The following is a 12,386-nucleotide window of genomic DNA, read 5'->3' as shown; positions in this document are numbered from 1 at the left end:
TTGCATAACTCCCCTATATATTACACCACCAATCTATTCCCCCCTCCATTCATTACATTCAAATTATTCTGATCCAACCACATTATATCATCTTAGTTCTTATCGAGATTATAAGGGTAAGGTTGCGTACATTCAACTATCAGTCTATCACGACTCCAATATGGGAAATTACGCGTCGTGTACATTAGGAGGAGCACACGAAAAACACAAGAGAGCGGCAAGAGTAATATTACCATCAGGGGAAATCAAGCAATTTAATCAACCTACAAAAGCAGCAGAGCTCATGTTAGAAATTCCGAATTATTTTTTAGTAAATTCCACGTCATTGCAAATGGGGAGAAGAATTACCGCGTTAAATGCTGACGAGGATCTCGAGATTGGTGACGTCTACGTCATGTTACCCATGCAAAGGGTAAATTCTTTTGTTACTGCTGCTGATATGGCAGCTCTTTACCTAGCTGCTAAGCGTGGTTGTGGTGGTAGGGCTGGGAAGGTTAGGGTGGTTCCCGCGTGTGGTGAGGAAGTCAAGGTTGGAATGGTGGCGCGTGAGAAAGACGTGTGTGAAAAGAAGGCGGTGTTGGAAGGAGTTGAGGAGGAGTTGTTGTCGGAGTTGCAACATAGGAGGTCGGTTACTCGGTCTAAGAAGCCTTTGCTTGAGACAATTGTTGAAGAACCGGGTTCACGCTAAGCGTTTTTATTTTTTAAGAAACTTTTTAAAAAGACCAAAAAAAAAAGTTTATTGGGACGGAGAAAGTAATTTGCTGGTTCGAAGCTAAAGTCTCTCTTGTTGATTTTTAGTTGAAGAGGGGTTTTTTTTTTATGATTTTTTATTGAAAAGGGGAAAAGTTGTATAGAATTGATTTAAGGCGGTTTTAAATTGGTATAATCATTCTTGTAATACATTCTATATTTGGTGCTATTTTTTGTATGTGAGGTGAGAATCACCTTGTCATATTTTTTCTAAGTATGGAATGGAATGAAAAGAATAATATTTGGATTACAATCATTTGTTGTTTCTATTTGTTTTTGTTGATGTTTAGATTTGAGCTTTGTTTACTAAGGAGATGTAAATGTTTCTTTGAAGACATGATAAATAAGGAATGATGCAAGAACTCTAATGTAAAGTTGTACTTTGCGGATTTTCTAACGTGTATTATAAGAGTTTACAATAAAAACTTAAATGTCCAAATCAATCATAAGAATGATGTAACTCAGGTGTTACTACTCTGTATTAGACTTCGGTAATGATCAAACAATGAGATTTTCTGCGATTGCGCCTGATATCGTCTTGTGGCAGTATCAAAGATGAGTTATTTAGGGAGGGGGAGAGATTCTATTACAGATATGATGTTGATACTAGGGATGTCAATTTCACCCGCATCCATCAAAATCCGATCCACCCGATTCTAAAAGATGGATGAAAACCCGACTTAAATGGATGATGGATGGATGGCGGATGAAACGGATGACGGATGACGGATGGGTTGGATGAAGAAATTTCACCCGCCATCCATCCATCACCCGATTTTATTACTTTTTATTTAATGTTTTTTTACATATAACACATTATTAAGATATAAAATATTCAAATATTCATATTTTTATACTCTCAATATAGTTATTTTGTGAACCTACCCACTAGAAAGTTAAACTAAATTAATAATCTAACTTTATTTTTGTAGAAAATAAAAAATCATCATTTTTTTTAACTTGAAACATATAAATACACTACACCCGTTTATCACCCGATCCACCCGTTTCATCCATGGATGATGGATGGATGGATGATGGATGATATGTTTCACGGATGACGGACGAGTTGGATGAGATTTTAAAAGGACGGATGGATGACGGATGAGGCTTCACCCGACCCGAACCCGATCCATTGACATCCCTAGTTGATACTGCTCGCTTCAACATTTCGACCAACCGTATTTCTACACAACTGAGCCAGCTAACTCAGATACTCGGATACTCTGATACTTAACTATGTATCACCTGGAATGTACTATCTTAACAGGCCTGACTAAATTTGTCCGACCTTCCGTGGTGCGAAACATTTTCTTGATAATGGCACATAATGCTGGACTTGGATGGTTTCAGATACTCTACACATCTAGTCAATGGTTCGATAAAAGTAAATCGCTGGTTGGTCTTACTACTCTGCGATATAAGAACAAATTGTGAAAAACACTGTCCCTCATTAGAAAAACCCATGGAACAGAGAAATTCGGATACAGAGTTTTCTTAAAATTACAAGAACATATCATCAGTCTTTTTTCTAAGCAAAAGAGCATAATATTACTCTCTATCTGGAAAAAGACCAAGAGTAATAACCCGCAATCTTGAATAAGGCTGCATTGACGGACTGTCAACTCATTGATCAGCAACAGTAGGTTCCTCAGAGGGAGCACTTCCACCATCTACACAGAGGCCAGGGTAAAATCCAACTCATTATAAAAAAATTGCACAGCAGTTAATATAATCGAGAAACAAATGGTATGTGAACATGTAAAGTATTCACCTTCGCCTTCTGATGGAGCATAATGTGACTTCCTGTATCGTGTTTGTTGCTGAGTGGGCTGGAGATAAAAATCATGAGATAACGGACTAATGTAGAAAGCATCAAGCGCACTAATGCCACAATACCATTAATAAATAACGACGACAAGCGTCTTCTGGAAAGTCGAGGGGATTACAGTCCTTGGGAAATGCAATATGTAAATTGCCTCGTCGTTTACATGCGCGAGCCTAGCATAGAGATTACTTACGGAGCTTCCACAAAAAAAAAAAAAAAAAAAACTTTTTCAGACTCCTCTATTTTTACTTTAATGATCTAGCAGTGAGATAATTAGCAAAGGGATTACAGTCTTTGGAAAATCCAGTATGTACATTGCCTCATCGTTTACATGCATGAGCCTAGGATAGAGATTACTTACATAACGTCTACAAAAATTTTCTTTTTCAGACTCCTCTATTTTCTTGAATGATCTAGCACTGAGATAACTTAGCAAGCAGTGATTTGTCTAGATAGATCATTCAGGGGGATTCGGGGAATGAGGCTAAAGTCTTTTCCCTCAAAAATTTCCCATTTTAAGAGATTTTAATTAAGCTTGTAAGAGGGAAAAGTTCATTTCCTTCCAATCTATTTTGCTACTCAGACAAGAGAAACTGCAACCCTCCCATTTCCCTATCCGAACAAATCCCATGTCATATGTCGGTATGTCCCATAACATTATTTCACAACTCTCTAAAATAGAAGACAACGACACCATTAAATGGACATGCTTATGGTAGCATTTGAAGAAGTTCAAGTGATAAAAAGGGCAGAGAGGTACAGAGGTAGTCATATGGCACTTAAGAGATACCAGCATGAAATACCCATGAAATACCGATTAGTTATGGATTTACGGCCATATAAAACTCCAGCAAGGTTTTTTACTTTTTATGCCTACAAATCAACTAAGGTACAACATTCTTCGACACATATAGCTATGTTAATTTGACACTTCACTTAGGTTGTCTCCTCCAACATGTCACTGCACCTTGAGTCTTGACACTTCATTTAAGGCCAAAAGCACAAAACTTTTTCGCAAACTAGACATGTTGCATCTTACACTTGCACCCCAGTCAGAGAAACATGACACAAATCCGGGGCAAGGGCCTACAATCCTATAAACTGTAGTCATAGATATTTATCTGAAAGACAGAGAGCTGCTTAACCTATTTAACTACAAAGGCTGATTAAACCTTGAAACACATAATATGTCAATGACAACAACCAAATGCGGGCTAGGTGCCATAGCAAGACCAATTTCATTAATGATGAAAATAAATGACTTGTTAGTCAGAGAACAAGTATAATTTAAAAGCTAAACGCCAAATAACTAGTTCAATAGAAGCGAACAAGTTGCAAAAAAAGAAAAAAATGGATCAAATAGCTGGGTTTTCATTTGTTAGCAGACACCATTAATTTTAAATCAGCAATAAAAAGTTCATTAATGCAACTCAAAATCCTCATCACTTAATAAAGAACAAGCTGATATAGAGAGGATGGTATTGGATAAGTAGGTTCTCAGAACTTCTTATAAAGAACAAGCTGATATAGAGAGGATAGTATTGCGGAAGATACACGAAGTTCAGTAAAAGTGTTACTCTGTATAACTTATATAAGTATGAGATATACCTGCAACTTAGGCCGAAGAGCCTCAAGCGGTCCTTTCGGCTTCTCTTTACCTTGCTACTTCCACAGAAAACAAAATAAAGCATCAAAACAAAAACGGAATCAACAGCTACAATTAGCTTCCCTATATAAGTATAAATTGCTATATCACGAGAGAAATACATACCTTTCCCAGAGCCCAATCAGCTGAATCAAAGTAAGCCCTTTCATGATCCTAAAATTAAAATTCAAAACTTAAGTGATCTTTCCGAGATTGCAAATTCACTCATACAAATTTCAATCAAACACCAAACTACCTCTCACAAACACATGATTATACCTTGGAAATTAGTGGTGGTTTCTTAGGAATAATTCCTCCATACTTTTTCTTCATTGTTGCTTCCTACAAATTAAAATAAACACCCATTTACAAATCGAAAAACAAAATACAACAATGAACAACAACATTACCCCAGTGCCTTAAGGGCTCCCCCAAATTGCGGAGGGTAAGGGGTTCGGATGTACGCAATCTTACCCTTGTGCTAGCAACACAACACAACACAATACAACACAAAGAGGCGGTTTCCGAAATAAACATAGAATTAAAAGAAATGAGCCAAGAAAACCTGATTTTCAGAAGATGGCATTGACTCAACATTTCCAACAACTTCCTTAACATCTTCTGTTGCTGACATATTGATCTTAGCTCAATTACCTTAGATCACAAACATTTCAATCAAAATTCAATATACCCATTATACAACTAATCAAATCAAGTTCATCAAATTAAACAACCCATTAATTAGATCAATATAAAATCAAGGTAATTAAAAAGAAACCCTATGATTTATACCGAATAATGAGCTCTAAATAAGGTGATTTGAAATGAAAGATCAAATTTTGAGATCAGCCCAGAAAAATTTGAACGGGGTAAATGATTTTTTTTTTTGGTCTTACGTAAATGATTAAAATGATGATTAAAGCATGAAAAATGAGAAAATTAAATGTACCTGGAATTATAAATTGAATGTTCTTGAGATCTTGCTGTTATTACAATCAATCAAGAGAGAGAGAGAGAGACAGCAGTAATATTTTCTGTTTCGCACTCTGCCTATCCAAAACCTCCGTTTTCGTGCCTGTCAAATGCAATTATTTTATTTTATTTTTTTTATTTTTTCAGATTTATGATATGTTTTTCCTTTTCTTAAATTTATAAGATTAATTTACTCACACAAAAAAAATACTGTATAAGAATTTAGTTTTTTAATATTATTCTTTTTTTTTTTTTTCCTAAACTACTCCTTTAAGTTGCATTTTGACCTAAAATTGATTAAGGCATAAACGAAATAAGTTGAAGTAAAACAACGAAATAAGTTATCTAAGTTGGAATTAAAAAAAAAGTAATAAGATGATTCTGGATATTTATTAATTTATATTTATCTTTTTCTTTTGAATAATATACACATTGAATTTTAGATTTTCAAATAATGTTATTATTGATGAATATAAAATTTTTATACTCCGTTATTATTATTTTTGTCCGGGGAAGTGGTAAACTAGCCCCTTAAGTTTGCATCAATGTGAGAATAACCCCCTTAACTTTAATTTGGTGTAAACAACCCCCTTAACTTTGCCTTAAAGTGAAATCAAACCCTCTTCTACTTTTCCGGTCAAAATCTCGCCGGATTGCTAATTTTTCACCAATATCTCATATATTGTACATATTACGTATAATTGTAAATAACTAGTTATCAAAAAAATGATGTAACTTGGAAATTCCGGTTGCTGTAATGGTCCTGCTAGAACTAGAAATTAAAAAGAATGCTGATTTAAGAGACTAATGCTCTTATACTTTTTTTTTTTTTTTTTTTGTCGTTAGCAGCTGCAGTAGCCTAACGTTTTGACGGGGGAGGTCAGTAAAAGTGAAAAAAATGGTTGTTTTTAAGCGGAACAATGACCAAACTAGTAGGAATTCTTCTACAGTGTCGGTGGTTGATGATTTTTGTTATGCTCTTGGAGGAAAGCGGCCAATACACTGCATATTGATTGCAAAATTATACGGTAATATGTAGAATATGTGAGATATTGGTAAGAAATTAACAATCCGGTGAGATTTTGATCGGAAAAGTAGTAGGGGGTTTGATTTCACTTTAGATGAAAGTTAGGGGGTTTGTTTACACCAAAGTAAACTTAAGGGGGTTATTCTCACGTTGATGCAAACTTAAGGGGCTAGTTTACCACTTCCCCGTATTTTTGTCTATCTAAGTTCGAATTTACATAGTGAACTAAATCCAATCTTATCTTTATTAATTCAGAAGACAATACTCAATCCAGGACGTGCCACGTCATTAATACAACCTTTTTTTTTGGAAATTCATGTTATGGTGGGACCCGTTAGTGTGCAAAGTATTTATTTCTTCCGAATTCCGTCAATACAAACATGCGACAAATTCCGTCTTAGAACAAATACTATGAAATAATACTATGAAATAATTTTATACATTCCGAATAAATGAAATTAATGGCATATAAGCGGTATGAATTACAAATCGGAATAAATGAAACTAATTACAAATTATAGAATTTACATAATTTTACAAAAAAATTGAATAACAATAAAATTACATAATTACGAGAAGGAGTTATATTTAATTATGGGATTGAATTACATATAATGCGAATAAATTACAAGCATAATTTTTTAAAACTAGATAGTATGATATATTTGAAAAAAAAATCATGACGGAGTATTTACTTATAGGTAAAAACTCGGCAACTTAACTATTAGCCGCGCACATCGAAAATGGTAGGTGACAATGATAGGCTACCGAGTAAATTTACTCTTCAACAAACGTCGAGAATGTTCATTTCCAGTTAGATCACTGATCTACATTAAACATGTAGATCACTGATATATAACTATTAGATAATTACAATAGAAATGTAAAAATAAAATTTTCATCAAAAAATATTCATACCGTCCTAAATACATACCCGTGCAATTTTGCACGGGTTTAAAACTAGTCCCCTTTTAAATGCTTACAAATAATTTTTAATTGTGGTTGTCTCATGAAGTCCTCCACACAACACACAAACAGAAGTCTCGCTTGTGAAAGTGAAACTTAGGGCATTAGCAATAGAGGTTTGTCAAAAAGTTTGTAAGATGATGTGTCCATTATTTTAGAGGTTTGTCTACAAATCCTCTATTGTTGGACCAATTAGTCTTGCTGAAGACGAGTCGGAGCAAGTGACGGATAATGTCACTCACAAAACGAATATGGGGGACAAGGTGGGGGTACCCCCATGTGCTTCCCTCTCTCCTCTATTTGGGTCATTTGTGAGGGAAAATGGTATCCGTCACTCCAAAGTGACGGATACGTACCGTCACAAATGAGATTTTGTGTTGTTGGACATGGGTATTGAAGTTTATGGATGATAGTGGTTACAATATATTATACAAGTTTGTGGATAGAGAATGTGAGAGAAGAAATAGTATAGTAGGCCATATTATGAACCTTGGAGAGGTTTATCTATTGTTGCCTTGTTGGTATGAGGTTTGTGAGTAATGAGTTTGTATATTATTTTATGTGACATGAGAACAAACCTATTGAAGGTTTGTCTATTACTAATGCCCTTATGACCTCTCAAGACTCAAAAGCCCTCTTGGACTTATTCATCCATTTGCAGCTTGTGTTCGATGTCACAAACTTGTCACAAAAAAAGTATCCGTCACAAAATGAGAATTTGTGACAGGCCCATGAGCATACAAAGTGATCTAGGCCCATGAGCATAAAAGTGACCTCTCAAAAGCCCTCTTAAATTTAAGTTATATCCAATAATCGAAGTCATCTAAGCTCCCTATCACTTCATACAAAGTGATGGTCGTCGTTGGCATCTCAATAAACATTGTAATGATCTAGGTTTGATGTAAATGTTGCACACTCATGCAAAAACAAGCATAGCAATTGCATCTTCCATTTCAAGCTAATAAATTACATGATTTACAATGAACACAATAGAACTCACAATCTTGTACAATATGTTATGATTATGAATTATGACAACCTTTTATAATCTTTCCATATATTCATCGAAAATATAGCAATTTTAAGACGACTTATTAGTTTTGTGGCTTCGAACCCCCGCCACTGCAGCTTAGAATTCAATGCAAATTAAAGCAACACAAATTCTCATTTGTGACAGACATATCCGTCGCAAACTTGCGACGACTTATTAGTTTTGTGGCTTCAAACCCCCGCCACTGCTTTGTTTTATCTATCCACATGAATATTACTTGGCTCGTTGCAAGCTTGTAACGGATATGCCCGTCACAAGAGAGACTTGTTAAATCAAAACTTTGAAGAAAACAATCATGTACAAAGAAATTGATAGAACAGCAAAAACATGTTGCCAAAAGAGAAGGGATGAAGCCTCTTTAACTGCATATCCTCTCAAACTTGCAATAGCACCAAGCAATATAGCACTTGGTGTAACATAATGCAACATAATCACAAACTTAAACATTTCATCACCTTCAACCAATAACCCGAATTTGTCCGCCAACAATAATACTCCTATCCCAATCAACGGAAGCACCAATAACCTCGCCACAACAATCCCAATAGTAGTCCTAAGACCGAGCCTAGATTGATCGTCTGGACCCTCAGCTAGCATCCCTCCTAGGACTAGCATTACCGAGGGCACCATGGCTCCGGCCATAATATTAAGCCCATCTGTTAGAAACAATAATGGAGCTACATCGCCGAACACAAGCCCTTTGAAATAAGGGACCATGCCAATTGTTAGGGCTAAAAGGGATGCTATAGTTGGTGGTTGAAGAATATGTTTAATGGGTGTTTGTTTAGCCACAATTCGGATTTTTCTAACCATTTTTGGTTCGGGAAAACAAATTATGATGTTTCGATCACCTTCTTCTAAGGAACTATACCCGGGAACTGAATGAAGCGACTCACTCAACGAAACTAGAGAACTGAAGACTCGACCAATGAAGGGTGTTTTAGAAAGCTCGGTTTCTTTGTCTTGCATTCCCGGCCACTCGGCCTCATTCAAGAGTGGCATGCTCAATGTGCTATCATTTGGAGTACTTGCCAAGTAGTCATCATCTTGTTCTTCGACAATTTCATCATCACTCGAGTCAACGACTTCATAGTAATCCAAGGGTGGCTCCATCATGTGATAAACAAAGGTATATACAAGAGTAACGGCCACCCATTGGGCGAAAGAAGCATAAGCCACACCACGCGTCTGACAATCCGGTCCAAAGGGGTGGTTCTTGCTATGACAAACCGATGTTATAATGGCTAAATGGAGATTACCCGTGTTCCCTAACGCGGTCATGATCACAGTGAACCGGAAATATTGAGGTGGGGGCCGACATATAATGGCTACAATATACCCTAAGACGGTCCCAATGGCCGTGCTTATGATAACGTTAAGGGGTATGAACCACCAACGAGTGAAATTCTCGAGTGTGATCGATTGGCCGAGGTGGGTGAAGATCATACAGGGTAAAAACAGGGCAAATACAAGCTTGCTTAGAAGCTTAAATGTATCTTTTGGTATAAGCTTAAGTTTCGGATTAGCTAGAATAACACCGATTAAGGTTAAGCTGATGAGCTTCATTAACGGTGTTATACCGCTTAATACGCTTTGCTCCTTGATCTTCTCATCATATAGTTTGAAAAACAAAGATTCAGCCATTTTAATTAGAGATTTATTTTCTTCAATGAATTTTTAGGAAGAAAATTAAACGAAGCAATGGCGCTTGTACAACGTCGATTATAAATTTATAACGACTTCTAAGCAAGTGCGATCTTGTAAGGTTATTGAAACAAAGATAATATATCAAGATACATCCATCTAAGGCGATAGCGAAAATGAAGGACAATCAAATCTAATATTAAATTAGTAGTTTTGTTGAATATTTATAACTTGATTAAGACAATGCCTCCATGTAACTTGATTATGCAGGCTACTATTATAGAGCTATATGGACTGCTTCAATAATTAAAAAAAAAAAAAAAAAAAAAAAAAAAAAAAAAAGTTAGAATTTTCAAAGAAAACTTTATTCTAACTTGAAAAGGCAAACAATAGAACACAAATTCAAAGAATCAAGACTGTTATGAAATTATCAAAGGAGGACGGACATTTAGGCCTAAAATGTTCATTAAAATAAACACTTAAATGCCTGGTGAGCAGGGGCGGATCCACTAAGGAGGTGTTTGGTTCACCCAATATAGGTATGAGGTATGGATTTGGAATGAACCAAACTCATACCATGTGTTTGTTACTTTGTTTAACAAAATTGAAGGTTTTATATCCATACCAGCATGCCACTCTTGCTATCATTTGATAGGCTTTGGCTTAGCATCTAGTTTAGGCTTTTTGGAAGCTGATTCAGACTGTCCTGAAGGTTGTTTGATAGTGGCATAAGCATTTGCCTCAGTCATGGTGCTGACAGAATCAGAGCTCTCCTTCTGTGTCTCAACTTTCTGCAATAACCCTAGGACCTTGTTGATAGTTGGCATAGGTTCCATAGTCAGTATATTGCTTTTGATGTTCTCAAAACCAGAATTCAACCCCATAAGCATCTGAATCAGCTTGGATTGCATCTCCCTGTCAAACAATCTCTTCAAAAAAAACACAAGAACAAGAGTCTAGAGCACCACAGGTGCATTGTAGAAGGGGATCTATAGCATCAATCTCCTCCCAAGTCCTTTTCAGCCGACTGTAATAGTCAATGACAATGGAATTATCCTGAGAAATTGAGCCAAGATCTTTCTTCAATTGATACAACTCAAGGCTATTGATTTGGCCATATCTTTCAATCAATTTGCCCCAAAGTTGCTTAGAAGAGTTGACATACATAGAATGCAAAATCCACTGCCTAACAAGAAGATCAACGCGTTTCCATTGATAATACTTCTTGTCAGTTTCAGCAGGCCTAGAACAGGTGCCAGTAATGAAGCCTTCTTTGTTCTTCGCCATTAGAGCAAGCATGATCTCGCGTTTCCAGTTCATGAAATCGCGTCCAGCAAACTTCACATCCACAAGACTATTCGTAGGTTGATCATGATTAGTGATGTAAAGAGGATCATCATAAAAGGCGTAAGGTAACAGATTCTCAGAAGAATCAATGGAATCACCAGAAATCGTCATGATTATGTGAAAAAATGATGAAATCACAAGAAGATTTGATTAAAAGAATTACTTAATTCTGAACTTCGATGGAAGTATGCAGAGAAAAAGATGAATGTGTGAGTAAAACTGCAATTAATTCTGAGATTCGAAAGAATTATGCAGAGATTAATGCTGTAAATGTAAAGAATTGAGAAAGCGAAAGCAAGATCAAGATCGTAGGATCGTAATCTAGACGACTGATACCACGTTAAGCTGACCTAAACTCCATTGATGATCATCATGATGGTGATGTAAAACAGAGTAAATAAAGGAAAGCTTTATTGATCAAGATATTTTGTATGATTTACAATCTGATAACTTAAGAAGTGAAAAGTGTGCTTTTGCTATATATACAAGTGCTAACAAACTAACACAAATCCTAACTAACTCTATGACACCTCATCAATCCGTGTGTGATGCTCTTCTCTATTGTGATTGGTAGCTTGAGCCATGTCATTTCCACAAAAACAAAGCCTTTACCACTGAACCACATGATGTTCATTGCATATTTTATGCGGTAATATGTATTTATCCACTATTCAACAATATTTGGGTAGCAAAAATCAATCCGTTTAACAGATTTTTTTTACGTTTAGGGTAGCGGATGCCAACTTTAGCTACCATATGGGTCCGTCCCTGTTAACCATTCAATCTACCTTGAATTATAGTTTACAAATAAAAATATAGAAACTTCAATTTTGAAAAAGTTATTTTAGATTGAATTAATTACGTAGCGAAAAAAATCGAAAACAATAATAATAACAATAATCGTGACAAAAGACGAATAAACGTAACAATTCGTGGCAAAATACTAATAATCCCCTATTCCCGCTCAATTTTCCCGCTCAACTCCCACTTTGCACACAATGTTGATCTTCTATTTTGAGCAAAAATAAATTCTAATATTGTAGTCAGTATTGTAGTCAATTTATCGGAATATTCTCTTCTATTTTGAGCAAAAATTAATTCTAATTAATATTGTCATCAATTCATCTCACTATTTAAAGAGAATGAGCCCACTCTT

At 35.7% G+C, this 12,386-nt stretch overlaps 3 protein-coding genes and 1 long non-coding RNA gene across 4 annotated transcripts; all 4 read right to left on the bottom strand.

Moving 5' to 3' along the window:
• Nucleotides 1-57: 57 nt before the first annotated feature.
• On the bottom strand, nt 58-434 carry LOC141615415 (uncharacterized). Its single transcript, XR_012529845.1, has 2 exons — nt 349-434; nt 58-263 (listed from the first exon to the last, which is right to left on the bottom strand). It is a non-coding gene; the product is annotated as an uncharacterized LOC141615415 (long non-coding RNA).
• Nucleotides 435-2,181: 1,747 nt separating this feature from the next.
• LOC141612494 (uncharacterized) lies at nt 2,182-5,376 on the bottom strand. The gene is made up of 7 exons (XM_074431289.1): nt 5,173-5,376; nt 4,789-4,877; nt 4,503-4,565; nt 4,350-4,397; nt 4,187-4,240; nt 2,525-2,582; nt 2,182-2,423 (listed from the first exon to the last, which is right to left on the bottom strand). The coding sequence occupies exons 2-7, from the start codon at nt 4,855-4,857 to the stop codon at nt 2,377-2,379; spliced, it is 339 nt and encodes a 112-aa protein (XP_074287390.1). The 5' UTR covers nt 4,858-4,877; nt 5,173-5,376; the 3' UTR covers nt 2,182-2,376.
• A 3,130-nt stretch (nt 5,377-8,506) lies between these two features.
• Nucleotides 8,507-9,883, bottom strand: LOC141615414 (protein PIN-LIKES 2-like). Its single transcript, XM_074433782.1, has one exon. It carries the CDS (start codon nt 9,881-9,883, stop codon nt 8,507-8,509), a length of 1,377 nt encoding a protein of 458 aa, XP_074289883.1.
• Nucleotides 9,884-10,527: 644 nt separating this feature from the next.
• LOC141614770 (uncharacterized) lies at nt 10,528-11,341 on the bottom strand. The gene is made up of 2 exons (XM_074433516.1): nt 10,928-11,341; nt 10,528-10,812 (listed from the first exon to the last, which is right to left on the bottom strand). The coding sequence occupies exons 1-2, from the start codon at nt 11,339-11,341 to the stop codon at nt 10,528-10,530; spliced, it is 699 nt and encodes a 232-aa protein (XP_074289617.1).
• Between the last annotated feature and the right edge of the window lie 1,045 nt (nt 11,342-12,386).

This window comes from Silene latifolia, chromosome 11, assembly GCF_048544455.1.
Source record: "Silene latifolia isolate original U9 population chromosome 11, ASM4854445v1, whole genome shotgun sequence".
NCBI classification, from domain to species: Eukaryota; Viridiplantae; Streptophyta; class Magnoliopsida; order Caryophyllales; family Caryophyllaceae; genus Silene; species Silene latifolia.
Note: the sequence above shows the minus strand (reverse complement) of the source record. Positions and strands in the feature narration are given on the sequence as shown.

Excerpts from the sequence above, each read along its gene's own strand:
- LOC141614770 (XM_074433516.1), bottom strand. The coding sequence starts at position 11,341 with ATGACGATTTCTGGTGATTCCATTGATTCTTCTGAGAATCTGTTACCT. Across the intron at positions 10,813-10,927 it reads TTTCTCAGGATAATTCCATT|AGATTGTTTGACAGGGAGAT; the intron begins GTCATTGACTAT and ends TTTTTTTTGAAG.
- LOC141615414 (XM_074433782.1), bottom strand. The coding sequence starts at position 9,883 with ATGGCTGAATCTTTGTTTTTCAAACTATATGATGAGAAGATCAAGGAG.
- LOC141612494 (XM_074431289.1), bottom strand. The coding sequence starts at position 4,857 with ATGTCAGCAACAGAAGATGTTAAGGAAGTTGTTGGAAATGTTGAGTCA. Across the intron at positions 4,566-4,788 it reads TGCCATCTTCTGAAAATCAG|GAAGCAACAATGAAGAAAAA; the intron begins GTTTTCTTGGCT and ends TTTAATTTGTAG. Across the intron at positions 2,424-2,524 it reads TGCTCCATCAGAAGGCGAAG|ATGGTGGAAGTGCTCCCTCT; the intron begins GTGAATACTTTA and ends GCCTCTGTGTAG.